The 17,877-nt window shown below is 40.1% G+C and overlaps 2 protein-coding genes across 8 annotated transcripts in view; one reads left to right on the top strand and one right to left on the bottom strand.

Moving 5' to 3' along the window:
• Positions 1-16,872, top strand: part of DNAJC2 (DnaJ heat shock protein family (Hsp40) member C2) — a 24,658-nt gene extending 7,786 nt beyond the window's left edge. For 2 of the 5 annotated variants that reach the window (XM_055710644.1, XM_055710648.1), the window contains exons 6-17: positions 1,166-1,246; positions 2,021-2,086; positions 3,844-3,935; positions 4,034-4,155; positions 5,000-5,149; positions 5,447-5,535; positions 5,622-5,691; positions 7,290-7,474; positions 9,188-9,288; positions 10,249-10,356; positions 11,088-11,242; positions 11,656-11,776. In XM_055710644.1, coding sequence (XP_055566619.1) covers positions 1,166-1,246; positions 2,021-2,086; positions 3,844-3,935; positions 4,034-4,155; positions 5,000-5,149; positions 5,447-5,535; positions 5,622-5,691; positions 7,290-7,474; positions 9,188-9,288; positions 10,249-10,356; positions 11,088-11,242; positions 11,656-11,730 — 1,294 coding nt within the window. In that variant the 3' untranslated portion in view covers positions 11,731-11,776. Of the gene's footprint in view, positions 1-1,165; positions 1,247-2,020; positions 2,087-3,843; positions 3,936-4,033; positions 4,156-4,999; positions 5,150-5,446; positions 5,536-5,621; positions 5,692-7,289; positions 7,475-8,685; positions 8,746-9,187; positions 9,289-10,248; positions 10,533-11,087; positions 11,243-11,655; positions 11,777-16,618 lie in introns of those variants that run through there. The other 3 variants (XM_055710646.1, XM_055710645.1, XM_055710647.1) reach the window with 3 other exon arrangements.
• PMPCB (peptidase, mitochondrial processing subunit beta) overlaps positions 10,122-17,877 on the bottom strand; it is a 25,257-nt gene continuing 17,501 nt past the window's right edge. Inside the window, exons 5-14 of one of the 3 annotated variants that reach the window (XM_055710655.1) lie at positions 17,482-17,611; positions 16,889-17,087; positions 16,159-16,238; positions 15,489-15,601; positions 14,676-14,819; positions 13,949-14,112; positions 12,526-12,611; positions 12,362-12,450; positions 12,097-12,172; positions 10,122-12,007 (exon numbers count right to left, since the gene is read on the bottom strand). In XM_055710655.1, the coding sequence (XP_055566630.1) occupies positions 11,955-12,007; positions 12,097-12,172; positions 12,362-12,450; positions 12,526-12,611; positions 13,949-14,112; positions 14,676-14,819; positions 15,489-15,601; positions 16,159-16,238; positions 16,889-17,087; positions 17,482-17,611 (1,134 nt within the window). In that variant the 3' untranslated portion in view covers positions 10,122-11,954. The remainder of the gene's footprint in view (positions 12,008-12,096; positions 12,173-12,361; positions 12,451-12,525; positions 12,612-13,948; positions 14,113-14,675; positions 14,820-15,488; positions 15,602-16,158; positions 16,239-16,888; positions 17,088-17,481; positions 17,612-17,877) is intronic. The other 2 variants (XM_055710656.1, XM_055710657.1) reach the window with 2 other exon arrangements.

Below are 17,877 nucleotides of genomic sequence, written 5' to 3'. Positions count from 1 at the left end.
AGGATCAGCATTTGCAAATTCTTCTGGCATTGTCTTTGTAAACAGGTGTGGTTTCAAGGGATGCTGGGAGATGCATTGATTTGCTAGAAATGTAATACAAATAAAATAGTGCATTCTCTATGATTTCATTTTAAAATAATCTGAACTGTCACACTGGTCGCATAGAGTTTGACCCATGAGGTTAAAAAAAAAAAAAAGTCTGTTCTCAGTTCCATATTACTTACTGTCCTTTTTGTACAACACGTTGTTTCATCTTAAAATTATTCGCTATACCAAGTGTGTGTATGCTACTGACTAAAAATTCCTTTCTTTATGATTTTCTTATGAGGGTGAGACATTAACAGAAGACAATAGTTATGTTCACAATTTAGCTGGTTAAAAGAGAAGATAAATGTAACTATCAGTATTTGGTGGTTCTCTCTTAAGGTGTGTGACTTTTTTTCTGCATTTGATTCATGCTTGCCAATTAACTTTGTATTAAGGCTGTCACAATAGAAGTCTATTTCACCTTTTTACCTGTATGAGACGAGGTGTTTTATTGTGCGAGGCACTTTACAACACATTCTGAACAATCTGTTATTTAAAGTAGGTCCATTGAATATTTTATCAAATATTCCAGAGATTCAGACCTGGATCTGTGGTTGTCAGATGGGTTCCTTTCTCTGTTTGGAAATGGATGCTATGTCATGAAATAACAAATGCCTATGGAAGATTTCACCCTTTGTAGGGGAAAAAAACAGGATGGAGGCAGAGCATGCTTGATTTCCTCATACTGCATTAGAATGTGTGGGAAACTTCCTGTAGCCTGCCACAGAGCCGAGTTATTCACAGAGCACCTTTTGTCCACTTTCTGTAAGCTTCTCTACCGGGAAAATGTGCGTGGAGAATTGAATACCTACAAAGACAGTTTGTGCTCCATCAGATCTGCTTGTAGGCACACCGAGCTTGGGCAAGAGGAGTTTGTTTTTCTGGGGGAGCTCCTCAAAAAAGGCAGTCTGGAGGAGGATGTTCAGAAGAAACTCTCCTGTTCTCTTTCCTGATGCCCCTGTCTTGGGGGGGGTGGGGGGTGCCCTCTAATTTGGTATTTTGAATCTGTACTTAACACATACCATGTTATGAAATAAGATTATATATAAATTTCTTGAATATATCCATTTATTTTCAGGTGGTCAAATAAGAAAAATGTTCCTAAACTTGGGGACATGAACTCCTCGTTTGAAGAGGTAGATGCATTCTATTCGTTTTGGTAAGTTAGCCGATACCTCAGTTTCTAGTCACCGTATTCAAGCCGTGCACTATAAAGGACCTGCAGACTGTTTTGTATGTAGCTTTTTGGCTGTGGTCTGTTCTGACCTAGTAATGTCATGAAATTACCCCAAAGCTGTCTGGTGCCTTCCATAAAGCTGAGCTGGCTTTCTCCTAGCTAACACCTCTGCATCATAAACTCAGTTACAGTGGGAGCTTCTGGCAGTTCCTGACCACAGTGGCTGTGAACCAAGTTGACCCACAGACTAGAAGCGGGGTTCATCTCGCCTAACTTGTGATTTTTGTGGGTGTCTACTAGATATTTAAGCTCCCCTAGTTAAGTGAAGTCTGTCTAGTTCAATAAAGTCAGTAGGTTATGGCTTGACTTACCTGCTAAATACAGATACTTATATAAAGATCACATTAATTTCTCTCTGGACTCTACAGGCTGCACTGTATCTCCAGTGCCTATAACGGGAGCTTAGACAGCTGCACTGTAGGCATTTAGAGTTGGTGAGACTGATCCCATCCTAAAACTTATTCTGTCCTACAGTACAGAGAGATGTAAATCATTACTTTCAATAGCGTCTTATGTTTTGACCTAACAGACTGGAATTACTATAGGTACAGTAAAATTGTAAATTATGTATTATAAATTGTAAATACCAGTATAATTGCCTACAAAAACCTAACAGTAGAAAAGATAGATTATTTGTAATTCTCTTGCTGTTTGGGGTTTTTTATTCACGCTTTTTTTATTATTTATTTAATTTAGGTATAATTTTGATTCCTGGAGAGAGTTTTCTTATTTAGATGAAGAGGAAAAAGAAAAAGCAGAATGGTATGTAAGTAAAAAGAAATGTAACAGGGGACTGGGAGATTGATATAGCAAGATTTTCCAACTTTCTATTAGACTGTAATTCACATGAAGAAAGGTAGCCAAACTAAGACTGAATTCCACGCTCCCAGCTTAGCAGTCAGTCGTGGACGTGACCTGGACTGCCTGTGGGCTTCTCTTGTCTTATTTGTGTAGTTGAAGTAGCTCTGGCTTGCATCACAGAGGCATTTCTGAGGTGCTTTCAAATGTGTGTTCATTTAAGTCCAGACTTGCAGTTCCAGCAAGTCCCAAACACAGGTTGAACCTGGAGCCAGAACAGAGCAGATAAGTAAGCAGGTATTTCTCCCTCTGATTCTTTATTAAACTGCACTGAGACAAGTGATACTTCCTAGAATTTATAAAGATTAGTTCTGATGGCTTGCTGTTAATAAAAATTGTGTATTTATTGATGTAGTGATAGTTGAGTAACTCAGACCATGTTGCCATTGGAAAATACATACTGTTTTTATCCTTCCTACAGTTATAAACACAGAATGTTCAAGCTGGAGCACTAAATCATTTAGTCTAACACGTATTTCACAGGATGCAACCTTTCCTTTAGTTGGCCTTGTATAAACATAACTTGCATTGTATTAACCTCTTCTTCCAAGTCTGAATAGAAATCAGTTTTGTAGTTAGATTCAGTAGTTACTTTGCTTTGTGGCTACAAACTGCCATATTCAGGCTGTAGCTAGGCATTCGTTCCTCTTCTCTTACGCCTTTTCCTGCTATTAAATTTTTTGAGCCTCTCTGGACCCAGCGTTCTCTCCTGTGAAGATTCTGTGAAGGCACTGCAATCAGTTCCATATCACTTGTATTTTTTATAAATTGTACAGATTAATCTCTAGGCTTTTCATTGGATGGCCCTTGAATTATTTGCATAGCTATTTTTTTATGCTTATTCCTGTCATTGGTGTCTTTTAAAGAAATGTTTAGACAAATGGTACATAGTATGCTCTACTTGAGAGAGAAATATGTTTCATCTTCTGTTCAGATGGTTGTGATTCTTGTTATCCCTTCTTGCCAAAGGTGATGTTGCTCATGTCTTAAACCTTCAACCTACTCTAGCAGTCTCCTTACTGTGTTATGGGGATTGCCCTTTGTTCTGAGGTATATTGTCATGCATTTGGTTGTGTGGGTGAGGATACAGACCCCCACTAAAAATCTGCCTCTTTGACAGCACTGACAAATACTTCCAGATTATTTAGTCAGCCAATGTGTAATCAGTTTAACCCTGAGCTGTATTTTACGGGAGTGAACCCAACGTGATTTTACCAGACTGTCACAGTACTTCATAGAAAGTGTTTTTTCTGTGCAGATGGTTTACTTGACGTGACCTGTAATCTGTAAAATTGAGATAATGGGCATTGATTATATTGCTGCTCTTTAATTAAACTGTATACCAGCATTTCAGTTGTTTTGCTTGGGTTTAATGTTAGGTCAACAAGTAGATTGCGTTTTGGAAATAAAGTCCATGATCTCATTCCCTGCAATGAGAGATAAGCAGCTTGTTGTGTCAGGTTTATGTAGTTGTGTAAACACCTAGCATTTTTGACATGAGCTTGGGGCCTGGAACTTCATTTTTTGAAGTCTGTTTTTGAAGGATTCAGAGAAGAGCATCTGTGTGGGGAAACTTTTTTTTTAAAAAAAGTTTGTTGATGGATTTCTAACAGAGTGACACTGTAGGGTATTCGCACTGAACTATGCTTTCCCTTTTTTAGTCGAGATGAAAGGAGGTGGATTGAAAAGCAGAACAGAGCTGCCAGAGCCTTGAGAAAAAAAGAAGAAATGAACAGAATTAGGACACTTGTTGGTGAGCATAAAAATTGCTGGTGTTTCTAAGAGATATTTACCAACTAACAGTGGAAATCTGGTTTTCTTTTGTACACGATGCATCCTTTCTTCTGCCAGACAATGCATACAGCTGTGATCCCAGGATAAAGAAATTTAAGGAGGAAGAAAAGGCAAAGAAAGAAGCAGAGAAGAAAGCAAAGGTAGAAGCAAAACGAAAAGAGCAGGAGGCAAAAGAAAAAGTAAGTTAACTACTTTATTTGGGTTGAAACCCCCTGGTTCATTCACACCTGATCCACTGCTTCAGCTTCTACATGTGTCAGAAAGCTACTGTTAGAATTATATTGGGGTTTATAGATGTGTTGTCTTTGATCCCTGTACAACAGGCAGTGCAAGAGTGACAGCCTTTTGAGAGTGAGATGAAAACAAGACGCACAGCTCTGAAACAAAAAATCCTTCTAACATTGAGTTCAGCTGTTGCATACGCTTCCTCTGGTTTCGAGGCAGTCATTAAGTTCTGTGGCCTACTTTCCTTTTTCATAAAATGGATACAGCTGCTTGCCTTGTGTGTATGGTCTGTGAAAGGTTAATTGGTATGAAATACTTTAAGGTGACATAACATATTTGATTAATATTAACAGTTTGGAAAAGATGGCTCTGAAAACAGCACCAGGAATGAAAGGGAACTGCAAGGTGCTAAAAAGTGACTTAAAAGACAATACTGGAGCACTGCAAGATAGTATGCTAATAATGATGCAGAGCATTCTTCCAAGCTTATACTCTTGGGGCAGGCATAAGAAATTTCGTACAGTTTTAAGTCTTCATTGTAAAGGAAATCAAGATTTATCAACTAGGAGTCCTCACAGTGAGTATGTCAATTAGTGTCAGCTAGTACATGTTTGATCACCTCCCTCAAAATTCTTGGAAAACCAATCATTAAAGTATTGATGCATTTAAAAAAAAATAACACAAACCAAGCAAAAAAAAAGCCCTAGAAGCAGGAACAGCACATTTTAATATTGAATTTCCCAATAACAGTGTGACTTCAAGGGTTTTTGTGGTGTTTTTTTTCCCTTTTGATTGCAGCAAAGACAAGCAGAATTAGAAGCAGCACGGTTAGCAAAAGAAAAGGAGGAAGAAGAAGTTAGGCAACAAGCATTAGTAGCCAAAAAGGAAAAAGAGATACAGAAAAAAGCAATCAAGAAGGAAAGGCAAAAACTGAGAACGACGTGCAAGGTATTTAAATATTATTATAGTGAAATACAGGTTACATCAGTGAAATTACTCTATTTGCTTAGATCAGACCCTTTCACATGCTTGCTTGTTCTTACGGCTGGAGGTGGGTACGGAAAGTGGGTTTATTAAAGAGCAAAATACTAAAACACTTCTCTACAGTTCTGAGTTATGAGTAAAGCTGACCAAATGGGTCCAAACCACAGCAGTGGCTGAAGAATGCTGTGTGTTAAGCCTTTGTCTGAAGGAACAGGACAATAAAGTTCAAGAACTTTGTAGAACATGTATTTCTGCTTCCAGAACTGGAATTACTTTTCTGATAATGAGGCAGATTGTGTAAAAATGATGGAGGAGGTGGAAAAGCTTTGTGATCGTCTTGAGCTAACAAGGTAAGTCTTCCTTCTGCTGACTTCTGCTCGTTTTGATACCCATCTTTCTACTAGCTATCTGTTGTAACTTAATAATTTATTTTTAGTCTGCAATGCTTGAATGAAGCACTTACATCCACAACAAGGGAAGGAGGAAAGGCGGCTGTAGTAAAACAGGTAATTATGCTGAGTGTCAAATCAAAGTAACAAAATAATTTGATTTGTGAAATCTACGTGAAAGTAAGATGCTTCTTACTTATAGCTGCTGTGGAATCCTGCCCATTGAACACAAAGACCTGAATTTCAGATTCCCCAGGCAGACTTGATCTCTGCTCCATTTTACATAGTGCAGTTTACAGCTGATGAAATAACCAGGGCCAGCTGAGGAAAAAAAATAAGCATTTTTAATTAGTAAAGGACACAAAGCCTACCATTTGTGCCGTATACAGAAATAGTAGAGGACTTTAATTTTGCCCAACAATGGGTAGCAGTTACCTAGAGGGGAAGGAGGGCAGTCTTAACCTATTCTGTTACACAAGAAAAATCCTAGTCTGGTGTTTGTGATCTGGGGCTGGATCCACAAAAGGGCTTAAGTGCTGCAGGCTGTGGGCACTGGAAGGGCCAGTGGGTTGGATACCAAAGTATGGGAAAAGCAAGACACATGCAATCAAGATTTACAAAACTCAGCAAGGATCTGCCTAAATTTGCCAGTAGGAAAAAGCTATTTGGACTAATAAGACTGAACCTACGTGGTGCAGAAAGGATGAGGTACTTCCTCTCATCTGCTTTGGATTCACAGCTGTGAACTTTCTTTCCTGGCGGGAAAGATGATCTGTCCCCATCCCAGGGTCAGGTTTACTCATCAGACTAAGACTCAAATCCCTCTTGTTCTACAGGGGACCGAATCCAATCTCCCAGCCTCCAGGAGGGTGTTCTGAACATGGGACAGTCACCTTTCTGTCTCTGTTAAAACTATTCCACTTTTGCATTAATAAAAATTCTCTACCAGATAACTTCCCTTTTGCCAGCGAGATTTTATTATGAGAGAGACAGTCAGAAACCTGTTATGAGCATCCTGCTAACAGGTGCAAGTGCATAGCTTTTTTAATATTACCAAGACTGGGCTGGGCATACCCAGAAGCAGACACGTTAAACATGTGTCACACCACAGTCTCAAGACGTGATTACAGTTCACAAAGATGTGTGATGGATAACACAAGTTCTGCTGAACTGCTTGCTAACAAACTAAACATAACCATCTAGCCCGGAGTAAGCACTTAGAAACTAAAATCTGGGCTGCTGCAGTTAATGCTAACTTAGTACAACCATAGTAATTGAGAATTTCTGGTGTAAGCAGGCTTAAGTAGCAGTTAGGTTGGAAGATTTGGCAATCAAGTGCGTTCAAGGTGGATGTTTAACTGCCCTCGCTGGTCACTTTAGGTTCTTAATACTTTTGTGGATCTGTCCCTGTAAGTCAGGGGTTAGCCTGGATGTTCACCCTAAATTCAGAAGTTTTACCTTAATCCTGGGAGTGTTCATTTAATTTCCTAGGGAACTTGTGATGGATCCCTGCTGTAGCTTCTAACCTGGGATGGCCAAATTTGCACATGGGATGGAGGGAAATAATACTGGAGCAGACAAGCACCTCCATTTCCTTATGTGTAACGTACAGAACAGAAACTAAACAAAATTCAAGGCTGAAAGCAATTCCAGAGAGAGGGGGTTGTGTCATTGTAAAATTTTTAAATAAATAATACTTATTTACAATCCTCCAGATAGAAGAAATAAATGAACAGATAAGGCGAGAGAAAGAAGAGGCAGAAGCTCGTATGCGCCAAGCAACGAAGAGTTCAGAAAAGTCAACCACTGGTGGTGGAGGGGGAAGCAAAAATTGGCCAGAAGATGATTTACAGTTGTTAATTAAAGCTGTGAACCTCTTCCCAGCAGGGACTAACTCCAGGTACTTCTCTGGTTTGGTGTTAAAATCCCTACTAACAATTTTTAATTAAATAACAAGCATAATACGACTTACTTTCAGACTGTCCTAAGTATGATGTCAGTGTAAGGACTCCCTAAACTTCTTCCTTTTCCCTGACTGTTGAGCAGTCTGTGGTTTCTTTTCCCTTAGACACCAGCTCTTCATGTCACTGGAGTTAGCTCTGGCCCTGTATCTTGTTTTCCCCCAAACCTGGGCCTCAGTCCATCAGCGAGATCATGCTGAGGTGTATGCTTCCACGGGGCTTACTACAGGACAGGCTCCAGTCATTAAAGCGGAGAACAAAACTGGAGCAGTGACTGTGATGCAGCTGGGTAGGAATACAAGTGTGTAAGCTACTTCCAATAGCTCCACAGGGAACGTGAGGCTGGTTTCTCCTTTACACAGAAGGAAGAAAATATTCAGAGATGCCCCCCTGTACCGGGCACTGGTGAGGCTGCACCTGGAACACGGGGTTCAGCTTTGGGCCTCTCACTACAAGACAGGCACAGAGATGCTGGAGCGTGTCCAAGGAAGGGCAGCGAAGCTGATGACTGGTCTGGAGCACAAGTCTTGTGAGGAGCAGCTGAGGGAACCAGGGCTGTTTAGCCTGGAGAGGAGGAGGCTGTAGGCAGGTGGGGGTCGGTCTCTTCTACCAGACGTCAAGTGACAGGGTAAGAGGAAGTGGTCTCAAGCTGCACCAGGGGAGGTTTAGATTGGATGTTAGGAAAAACTTCTGCATGGAAAGGGTGCTGAAGCATTGGAACAGGCTGCTCAGAGAGGTGGTGGAATCACCATCCCTGGAGGAGTTTAAAAAGCTGGAGATGCAGTGCTTAGGGACATGGTTTAGTGGTGGACTTGGCAGTGCTGGGTTAATGGCTGGACTTGATCTCAAAGGTCTTTTCCAACCTAAATGATCCTGATACGGGCTCAGTGTGCCAGTTCTCTTCAGAGGAGAGCCAGGGGAAAAGCGAAAGGCTTGGGATTCAGAGAAAGTGGCACTGGCAGTCAGTTTCCTAATAAGCATGAAGAATAGGCACATGCCTTAAATCCTGTTCTTTCCCAGGAATGTAAATGCCTTCTTCCACTTAGGATTCACAGATTTGAAGCCTCCATTGCAAGATCTGGATGCTTTTGAAAAACAAAAGCTGTCATACTCTGTTATGATGATACCAGTATCTGTTTCTGCACTGCAGGTCAGCAGTCAAGTACTTACTGAGAACACAGGCCTAGATACGATCCTCCTGTCTGATCAGGTGCAAATATTCTCTTCCATTTTTCTAGGAATAATTCTGGGGCTAGGGCTGTTCCAGCTCTCTCCTGTTGAAGCCCCTTTATCTGATGTTTAGGTGTTCTGGGGGGCAGTGGACACGGGGCTGGCAACATATCAGCCCTTTCAGTGCAGCCTGCAGTGTTTAATGTCAGAGGTGTTCAGGGAATTCAGGAAAGCAACAGCCAAGCAGTTTTGAGGATTAGAGATTTGCACTTACCTACATTCTACCCCATCCTTTTTCTGGAGCAGAAGCCAAGTTCATCCAAGCTGACTGAATTCTTAAGGGAAACTTCCATTATATGTATTTAAGTATGATTAAACTTACTAAGGAGTTGATATAAATGTGTAGAGAAGCTTGACCATAGCTTGTGTGAAGATAAACTATTGTGTTATGTGCTGGTTTACCCTTTCTGTTCTTGCTGTAGGTGGGAAGTTATTGCCAATTACATGAACTTGCACTCTACTACTGGAATAAAACGAACAGCAAAAGATGTCATCAATAAAGCAAAGAGCCTCCAAAAGCTTGGTATCTATATCACATTATTGTTGTAATAAGATGGTCTGCATGCTTCTGTACAGCTTGATATTTCTTTGAACAGCATTGTGTTGCTATTATGAGAAAATACTTTATATATCCCCAAAAGGTATGTAGACCAGATGGAAGATTTAGAGGACTTATGTTATTCAGTATTTTCGGCCTTATGGCTATTGTGTAAGTCACTCATGAGTGACACTCGGGAATTCTCTTAATCTAGCTTGATGCACAGATGTCTAGGCCACGTGCATTGCCTAAGCTCCTCTACACTGAGCGAGAGACAAATGGGCCTCCAAGAGGGATCTCTGCAGATGCAGGCATCTAGAATAAATGGAACTGATGAAGCTACAGCTACTTAAAAGATGCTGGGATTCAGCACCGAAGACACCTAAATTAATGTGGCCCATCTCCGCTTGTGGTAAATGGAGCCTAGAGAGCTCTGGAATAAGTTCTCAGGGGAAATAAAAACATTCCACTAAATAAGGAAAAAACCCAAAGTTCCCAAGAAGTTTTTCCATTCCAAACCACATACTTGACAGGGAGGACTCAGACTTTCCCAGTGTTCCTGCTCCTCTGCCATGCTTGTACCCTGGGTAATTTGTGAGTTTTGTGCCACAGCCCAGTAATCCCTTTTGATATCAATGAATTTGCAGATTCAGGTTTAAACCTATACAGAGAAAGTATTCACCGAAGGAATACAAGGAGGATAGGGGTTGGAGAGCCTGACACTTGACACAAAGTTTACTGGATCCTGAAAGATTGTTTGGTTTTTGTTTTTTTTTTTTTTTTATTTACCAACCTCTTTAAAATGATGGTAAAGGAAGTCAGAATTAGGGGGTTTTTATTATGTGATTATTGTAAGCTAATAATCTGCAACACAATGTTTTTATTACTACATCTGGCTTTAATTTTGTTGCAATAATTATTCTATTCAATGTCTGTTGCTTATAGACCCTCATCAAAAAGATGATATAAACAAGAAAGCGTTTGACAAATTTAAAAAAGAACATGGTGTGGTGCCTCAGATGGACAGTGCTGCTCCCTCAGAACGATTTGAAGGTAAAGGTGAAAAGGGAGCCCTTCTTGCAGAGTTGTCTGCTTTGCCTCTTAAAAAGAAAGTAACCCAGAACTTAAGACATGCTTACAAACAAACTTACAAATTTATGCAGCAAGGAAGTGATCCAGGCCCTGTTACTGGATTTGAGGGTTTCTGGTACACACAGTACAAGCCCTAGTTAACTAAATAGCAACAGTTTGAAAAGCTTCCTGGTGAGGTAATAGGTTAAGTCTGATGCTGAAATCATCTGTTCCTCAGAGGGTGCTACATTTTCAAGTAAGAGCAGGGTATGCACTTGAGATACAGGAGCATCCTACAGCTAAGATTTGGTCTCCTGTTAATCCCCAAATGCCTCTCATCAAATTTTCCGGACACTTGCAGAAAGCTGTGCTTCCTTACCAAGTGATCCTTACCGAAACAGAAAAGGCAAAGCTGCATTGCTACCCTAATGCTGTGGCCGTCTAATACCCAGCTGACAGTGAAAGATGTTACCTTCTAATTTACTCCTCTGTGCTTTATTTAAACATCCCAAAGGCCACTTGTCCAGTCAGTTTCAGAGTTGCTTTTTTTTTTTTTACCTCTGCTGGGTAGCTCTTACGTCAGACTAGTTGTATCACAAAACTGCAAGGGTTTTAAATCAATTGTAGTAGATTTCACAGTATTTTCTTAGGCATATCTCATAGATTCTTTATTAATATTTTTTTCTTACTGTCACTTTTGCATTTAAAAACAGGATCACCCTTAGATTCATCCCCTTGGACTACAGAAGAACAAAAGCTTCTAGAACAAGCATTGAAGACTTATCCAGTAAATACTCCTGAGAGATGGGAGAAAATAGCAGCAGCTGTTCCAGGCCGGTCAAAAAAAGACTGCATGAAGCGATATAAGGTATGGTACCTTAACTCCTTCTATGATTGTGATTAGCCCAGGTCTTGTAGAATCCTTTGCTTTTACTGTTGTTCTCCCCACCTGACAACTAACTAACTAAACTAACACAAGGTGGAGTGGGAAGGGAATTCTGTCTCATGAAATCTGTCTTAACATTTGACAGCAAGCTCGTGCAGATGGTGAAGTCCTATCCCTAGCCTCTTGTAGGTGAAGTTCCTGATACAAGGGAAGTAGATGAACATTGACCTTCCATTAATTTATTTGTTTCTAAGAGAAATTGGTTTAAGATACTAAACTGCCTAGATGCCTCAGAGTGTTTCAGGCTGAATGTACGTAGCGTTCAAAACTACAGCATTGCTAGAAGTTCTGCATTTAGGTAAGTATCTTATTTCTTTTTTTTTCCAACTGTCCAGGAACTTGTTGAAATGGTCAAGGCGAAGAAAGCTGCTCAAGAACAAGTGATGAATGCTACTAAAGTCAAGAAATGACTCTTACTGACAATCTTTGTTTTATAATAAAAATGCAAATACTGTACGTGTTTTCATTCCTTCCTTAATTATACAGACATACAGGCCTGGCTGGTTCTTGAGTTCTAATCTTCTCAAATGTATTTTTCTCCAACCGAAAAGCTTTAAACAGGAGTGTAAGGCTTGCTTGTTTGTTTTTAAAGCTCAAACACTGTGGAAGTTCTTGTTACTCACTACTCACGAAGCTAATACATGCCACTGCAGATTTTGTTATACTCTGGAAGTTGTTCAATTGGACCTGGAAGTTAAAGAAAGTTGGCCGTGACACATGCTAAACTGATTTCTGTGGAGGGGTTACAGGAGGGTAGGGAAACTTGGACAACATACCCACGCCAGCAATTGCAGGGTGCTTATCACAGATGTACTTTGTACAAACTTCTCTAATAGTCTGGGCATCGATAGCCTGAAAGGAGTAAAGAGACATCTTCGTTACCCCTCTCATCTAAAAGAGTTTGTGATCCTAATTTTTTCTAATCCAGGAGAACAGGCACCAAAACAGTTGGAAACAGTCTAACTTCTGGATTGTTACTTCCTGTAGCAATTAAATTTCTCAGTGGCCTAATTTAAAAGTTGCAACATGAGTGCTACTTACTTCAATTCTTGCCTCAAGTTCTGGAATTGGGATTCGCCGCTTGTAACACAGCATTTGTCTTCCAATGTCTTCACAGATTGGTGTGGAGCCTAAAATAGGGGAAAATATGCTTCAGTTATCAGCGTACAACTCCACTAAGAATAAAAAGCTCTCATAAGTCTCACCATCAAGTTGTAACAGCATATTTGTCTTCAGAAGATTTTTTGCTCGAGCTACTTCATTTTCTGTAACACTTGTGCAAAGTCTTATCCTGAAAAATCATTTAAATCCAAAGGCATTAAGTAATGGTAAGCTGTAAGCACTCAAGATTGCCTGTGATAAAAAGGTACATATACATTAGTACACCTACCAGGCACTTCTTTTCTATAGACAGAGCTGGTAAGGGAGTTTGGTAAGGAAACCAGCCATAGGATGCAAAGTAGCAGCATAAGAGTAGGGTTTTTTGGAAGCATACCAGTATACCCAAGAGCGAGTTTTTCCCCTTAAAAGAGCTGTATTTCATTTTATTATTTTGAGCCAGGTGTGGTCCATGCATGCTATCTTTAGAACAGTTATTGCTAAGATAGTAGGAACCAAACAATTAGAGGTAATTAGCCTAGAAGGCAATCCACTACTTCCTGACTCTTGGTGAGGTGATTCACTGCACTGCCTAAGGAACGTTCCACCAGGACAGAGGGATACATTAGATACCTTAACAAATTCTTCTTCTGCTCTGGTTCAGATTTTCTCTGATGCTAAGCTGCAGCAAACTGACAGCTAAAACAATACTATTTTTCTCCATGAGTTGTTACAAAGATCTAGTATAATGGCATATGAGATCTATGCAATTCAAGAAACCCCTCATTTACAAGTTTTCTTTTTGCTTTTGTTTCAACTTCACCCACTTCAGATTAGAACCCTTAAATAATGAGCCTGTTTCTAATCACATCTGCAATTGAAGCATTACAGTTGCACCTATGGACATCTTTACAGATTTAAACCTTGGATTAATTAACATCATCTAGAATCCTAGGTTTCAAAATTCTATACATAACAGCTCACCTACCTTACATGACTTCATTTCACCAGGTACTCACTAGAGCTCTATGTAACACCACCACCTGGTAGGTCATGTGAGATAGCAACTGCAGAATGGGTAACTACTAATGGTAGTTGTAGGTAATTGCACATTCACTATTCTCATTCATGACCATTACTCTTTCAGATGTCAAACATGTAGTTCACAGGCAGTGTATAATGACTTAGTATTCTAAAAGATTTGACAGTTTTATAAGTCCTGTCACTTGCAATTAAAAAAAAAAAACAAACCCACTGGTCTATTTTCTTGTACAAGGAACACTATTACATTAACTACAGTTAAGATTTATTCTTCCAAGGCAGAAAAAGAAAATCAAACCTAAACCTTAAGCTATTCACTCCAAGTAAGGATGCCAGAAACTGGCTGTTGGGACTCAGAATTTGGTGCATTTGTTTTTCTAGGCAAGCCTACGCAGAGGAACAAAAATACTCTCTTTAAATGATTGCTATTCTCTAAATTGTATTCCTCCACTGAAAACAATCTTTTTAGAGAAACAGTTGTTAGCTTACCATTCTCTGGTAACAAAGTGCACCATGTCCTCTATAGTGGATGGTTCACAGACCATATAGAGTCCCCACAGCCCTGTATCAGTATAGCAGGTGTTGAAAGACTGGAAACTGTGACACAGGTTACCATGGCAGGCAATCTGACCAAGTTTACTGGATAAATTCTGCTGAGACAAAAGAAAAATATATTATTTTATGCAGTTTTCTGAAAGCCTACCAGGCACCTCCACGGCCTCCTGTTTTCATTTCAATGATGACAGAGCATGCAGTAGTAACACAGGCTCCAGCAGATGCTATGAGGTTATCAGCTCTTCATCTCAACAGTTTCCTTCCCTGCACATAATCTCACATTTCCAAGTAACAGCCCGGATTGAAGCCACAATCACAAAGCTACTTGGGTTCAAGAAAAGGACAGTTACTGATAGAGGTATGTCTGATGACATACAGGTATGAAACATCCTACTTTCCACGAGGGCTGGCAGACCTCGAGTGACCTCTATTTTGGCGGTTTAGAACCACTTCCTAATATTTTCCTAAATCTTGGGCAACAAATTCTCTCAGACTCAGAACTGGATCCCCTTCTCCCACTCCAGAAAAGGACATTCAGAAACAGCCATAAAGTACTAGTAATGCCATCAGACAGGCTTGAACGGTTCTGTACTGGCAGTACCCATCAGAGAGATCTCACCAGCCTCATTAAGAGCAGGAAGGTGCTTGCATGTTCACTCACCACGCCTCCTCCAAAGGAGCGATCCCAATTACCTATCAGAGTATTTGCTACCATAAGTGGGATTGTATCTGGATGCGACCAGCCAGCAGCTTCAACAGCTATCGCGATGTGTGCCAAGGGCATCTTATCATCTCTTATGCGGATCTGTGGGAACATATGAAAGTAGCTGTAGTACAATCTGTGCAGGGGAATGTATACAGGAAGTTAAAAATCACGAGACAGACATTTCCATTACATCTGGATTATAAAGCGCACACACACAGAACCAAAAATTAAAGCATATGAAGCTTTATTTAACATCGGCCTTAACTAGTCTTCCCTGTGGCAATTTCAGAGCACTTCGCCACCAGCAAGCCTAACGCCACGTACATAGGGAGGGCATTACAAGTAATTTTGTGACTCACAGCAGCAAGGAAAGCTGATTACTTTTCAAAACCTGAACAGAGCCAGGAATAGAACACAGATGCCTCAGTTCTCTGCCATATCCTTCAAATCAGTGAATCTCAACAAGTGGAAATGGTCCAACACCGTAGGCAAGGGGATAAAAGGGAAGTAGCAGCAGGGATGAGGAAGGTATTCCTCCAGAAACTGATGAAGCAGAAGAAGTGGTGGCAGTGAGGCTTGTCCTAGAAAAGTTGGTAAGTACTGCTTTGGAAAGCAGCTACTCCATTGCCATCACTGGGAGCAAGAAACCTTTGAATCTGCTGAACCTTTTAATTTGTGGCTGAACAGCTTGCTCTCGACAGCAAAGACCACGTCAGTTGTCCTGATAGGGATACAAGGGCCAGCTCAAAAAGCCATCTAACACCTTACCTCACTACCTGTGAAGCTACAAGGTGGCAAGGGTGGCAGTCCTCCTTCTGGAGCAGATGGCAAGTTACCAAAATGGCATTTTGCTAGGTCAAGTAGCTCATCATGACAGACCCCTGAACAAAGATATTTCACATACTTTGTAATGTTACTTTGTAAACAGTTAATTTAAATTGTTGTGCAGTTTAAAGACTCAACCAGTTATTTATTGTTCCCCTGCTTTAATGCCCTACTTTCAGAATCCTTACACCTGTTACACACAGTAAGGTCATCATGATCAACCTCCTTAATTCTCCTCAATAGCCTTCTATTAGTATTACACCAAAATAAGCAGCTTCCTTTTAGCCTCGATGTTATTCCTCTTTCTCTCTGCTTTCCTTGTCCTGCCCTTTTCACACTGAACCCCTTCTAGGCCACTCTTTTCCTGCCCACATGAAAGAATGACCTTGGCCTCCAATCCACTTCCAGTCACTGGTTTAAGAAAGTTTCTGGAATATTACTGAGAGGAAAAGGAACAAAAGTTCAAAGAGTAAGGGACAAAACACACAGGGTTAACAATGAACTTCCAGGGCCTACTGAACAACGGGTAATTCATCATGTTGTTCCCAGAAACTTAAAAACCATTATTTTAAGTATAGTTTCACATGACTCAGGGCAAATCTCTCATACTAACCTCCAGCAGCAGCCAGGACCATTCTGGGTCCTTTGTAATGTGTTGTTATGTACTCCACCAAGTCATTACGGTTTATGGATCTAGAAACAGTCAAGGAAACATCACTACTGCGTTAGTAAAGTTTATTACAGTAAAAAGAGACAAGTGTACAGAAAAATAGAATATCTTTGCACAGAGCTGCACAGAGGCAGAAAGCTAAAATAAGGGTAACTTCCTAAAAAGGAAATGGAAACTTGACACATTTTGCCTTTCAAAGATCTTCTAACTTCCTGAGAAGGAGTGAGAATCACAACTCGGGTGGAAACTGGATCCACTAATGATCTCACGCCAATTTGAAAACAGCACATTTAGCAGTCTCCTGGTCTGTACTGGTATAAACAAATGCTGAAAGAGGAGTGCAAACGCAGTTGTATTTATGATAAACCAACAGGAAAAAAGAGCATTTCTAATTTTGTTTCAGATGCATCTTTAACAAACAGGAAAAATATGGCAAATGATGAAGACATGCAGTAGACATCTGAAGTTTACACACCCTTTGATGCCTGCATACAGGGGAATTAAGGCAACAGGGGAATCCTTACAGTTACAACCAGTGCAACTTCAGCTACCTTCCAGGTAAAACTGAAAAGTAACGCTGCTCCCTACATTTTCAGATGTGTCTTTTCAACATATAAAAGTTCAATTAAATAAAATTAAACATAACTAAAGACAGCCACAAATTTGGACATACTTGATGTTTTCAGTGGGTCCTAAAATTGTCCGTCCTAGGGCTGTCTTCTGATAGGCCGTAGCATGAAGGTAATCAAAGACAACTTCTTGTAAATTGGTTTCAACCTCTTGCATCTCTCGAAGTATAACTCCTCGCTCACGCTCAATCTCTGCTTCTCCCAGAGTACTGTTCTGAATTATGTCAGCAAGAATTTCCACAGCTAATTGAAAATAGAGATGGGAAAGGAAAGCATATTTTCAGACTACCAGAAAAATCTGGTTCCAAAAGTAAAACCCAGGCCAAAGACCAAGCAGCCTGAGATTTGCTAATAATATTTGTAAGGGGACAAAAGACTTGCTCTGCAGGAAGGGAGAAGTCCAAAAGGTATTTTCTTTCAGGAATCTAAAGACAAAAATGTTTCAAGTATCAACTTCCCTGCTGGCATTCTCCTTTCCAAACCTGCATTCTCACATTCCTGTGATGTTCAAGAAAGGACTTTTAACCTGGGACGGAAGGGACTGTTACACTGCAAAAGCATCATTCTGTGTTGTCTCATCACAAGCTGGATAAGCATCTCATTCTTTGCTGCTTTTTTGATGAATGAAAGCAGTTACCTCTTGGTAAGTCTTTTGAAAAAGCCTTTGCATAATACACAGTTTGTTCCCTGGATGTATACGCATTCAGATGAGCTCCCATATTCTCAATCTCTAGTTCAAGGTCTAACTGAGATCTCTTTTTTGTTCCCTGAAATAGAACAATAAGAAAATCAAACTAGACTCCTTAATTTACTTACTCCTTATTACTACTTCTTGTCTGGAAAAGTTAAGATCAAGTGAAACAAAAAGTATTCTGGAAAGAAAACTGGCATACTAATCTCCCCAAGCTTGGAAGTCAGATATAAATCCTACTATGCTCCCAAATGAAAATTAAAAGCTGGCAAAAGGGGGATGTGTATCTTCTAAGATTATGACAACAAGTTAGAAATTAGTTAAAATTAGATCTGTGTTACT

This window comes from Falco cherrug, chromosome 5 (assembly GCF_023634085.1).
Source record: "Falco cherrug isolate bFalChe1 chromosome 5, bFalChe1.pri, whole genome shotgun sequence".
Classification (NCBI taxonomy): Eukaryota; Metazoa; Chordata; class Aves; order Falconiformes; family Falconidae; genus Falco; species Falco cherrug.
The sequence above is the reverse complement of the archived record's forward strand: the minus strand, read 5'-3'. Positions and strand labels throughout refer to the sequence as shown.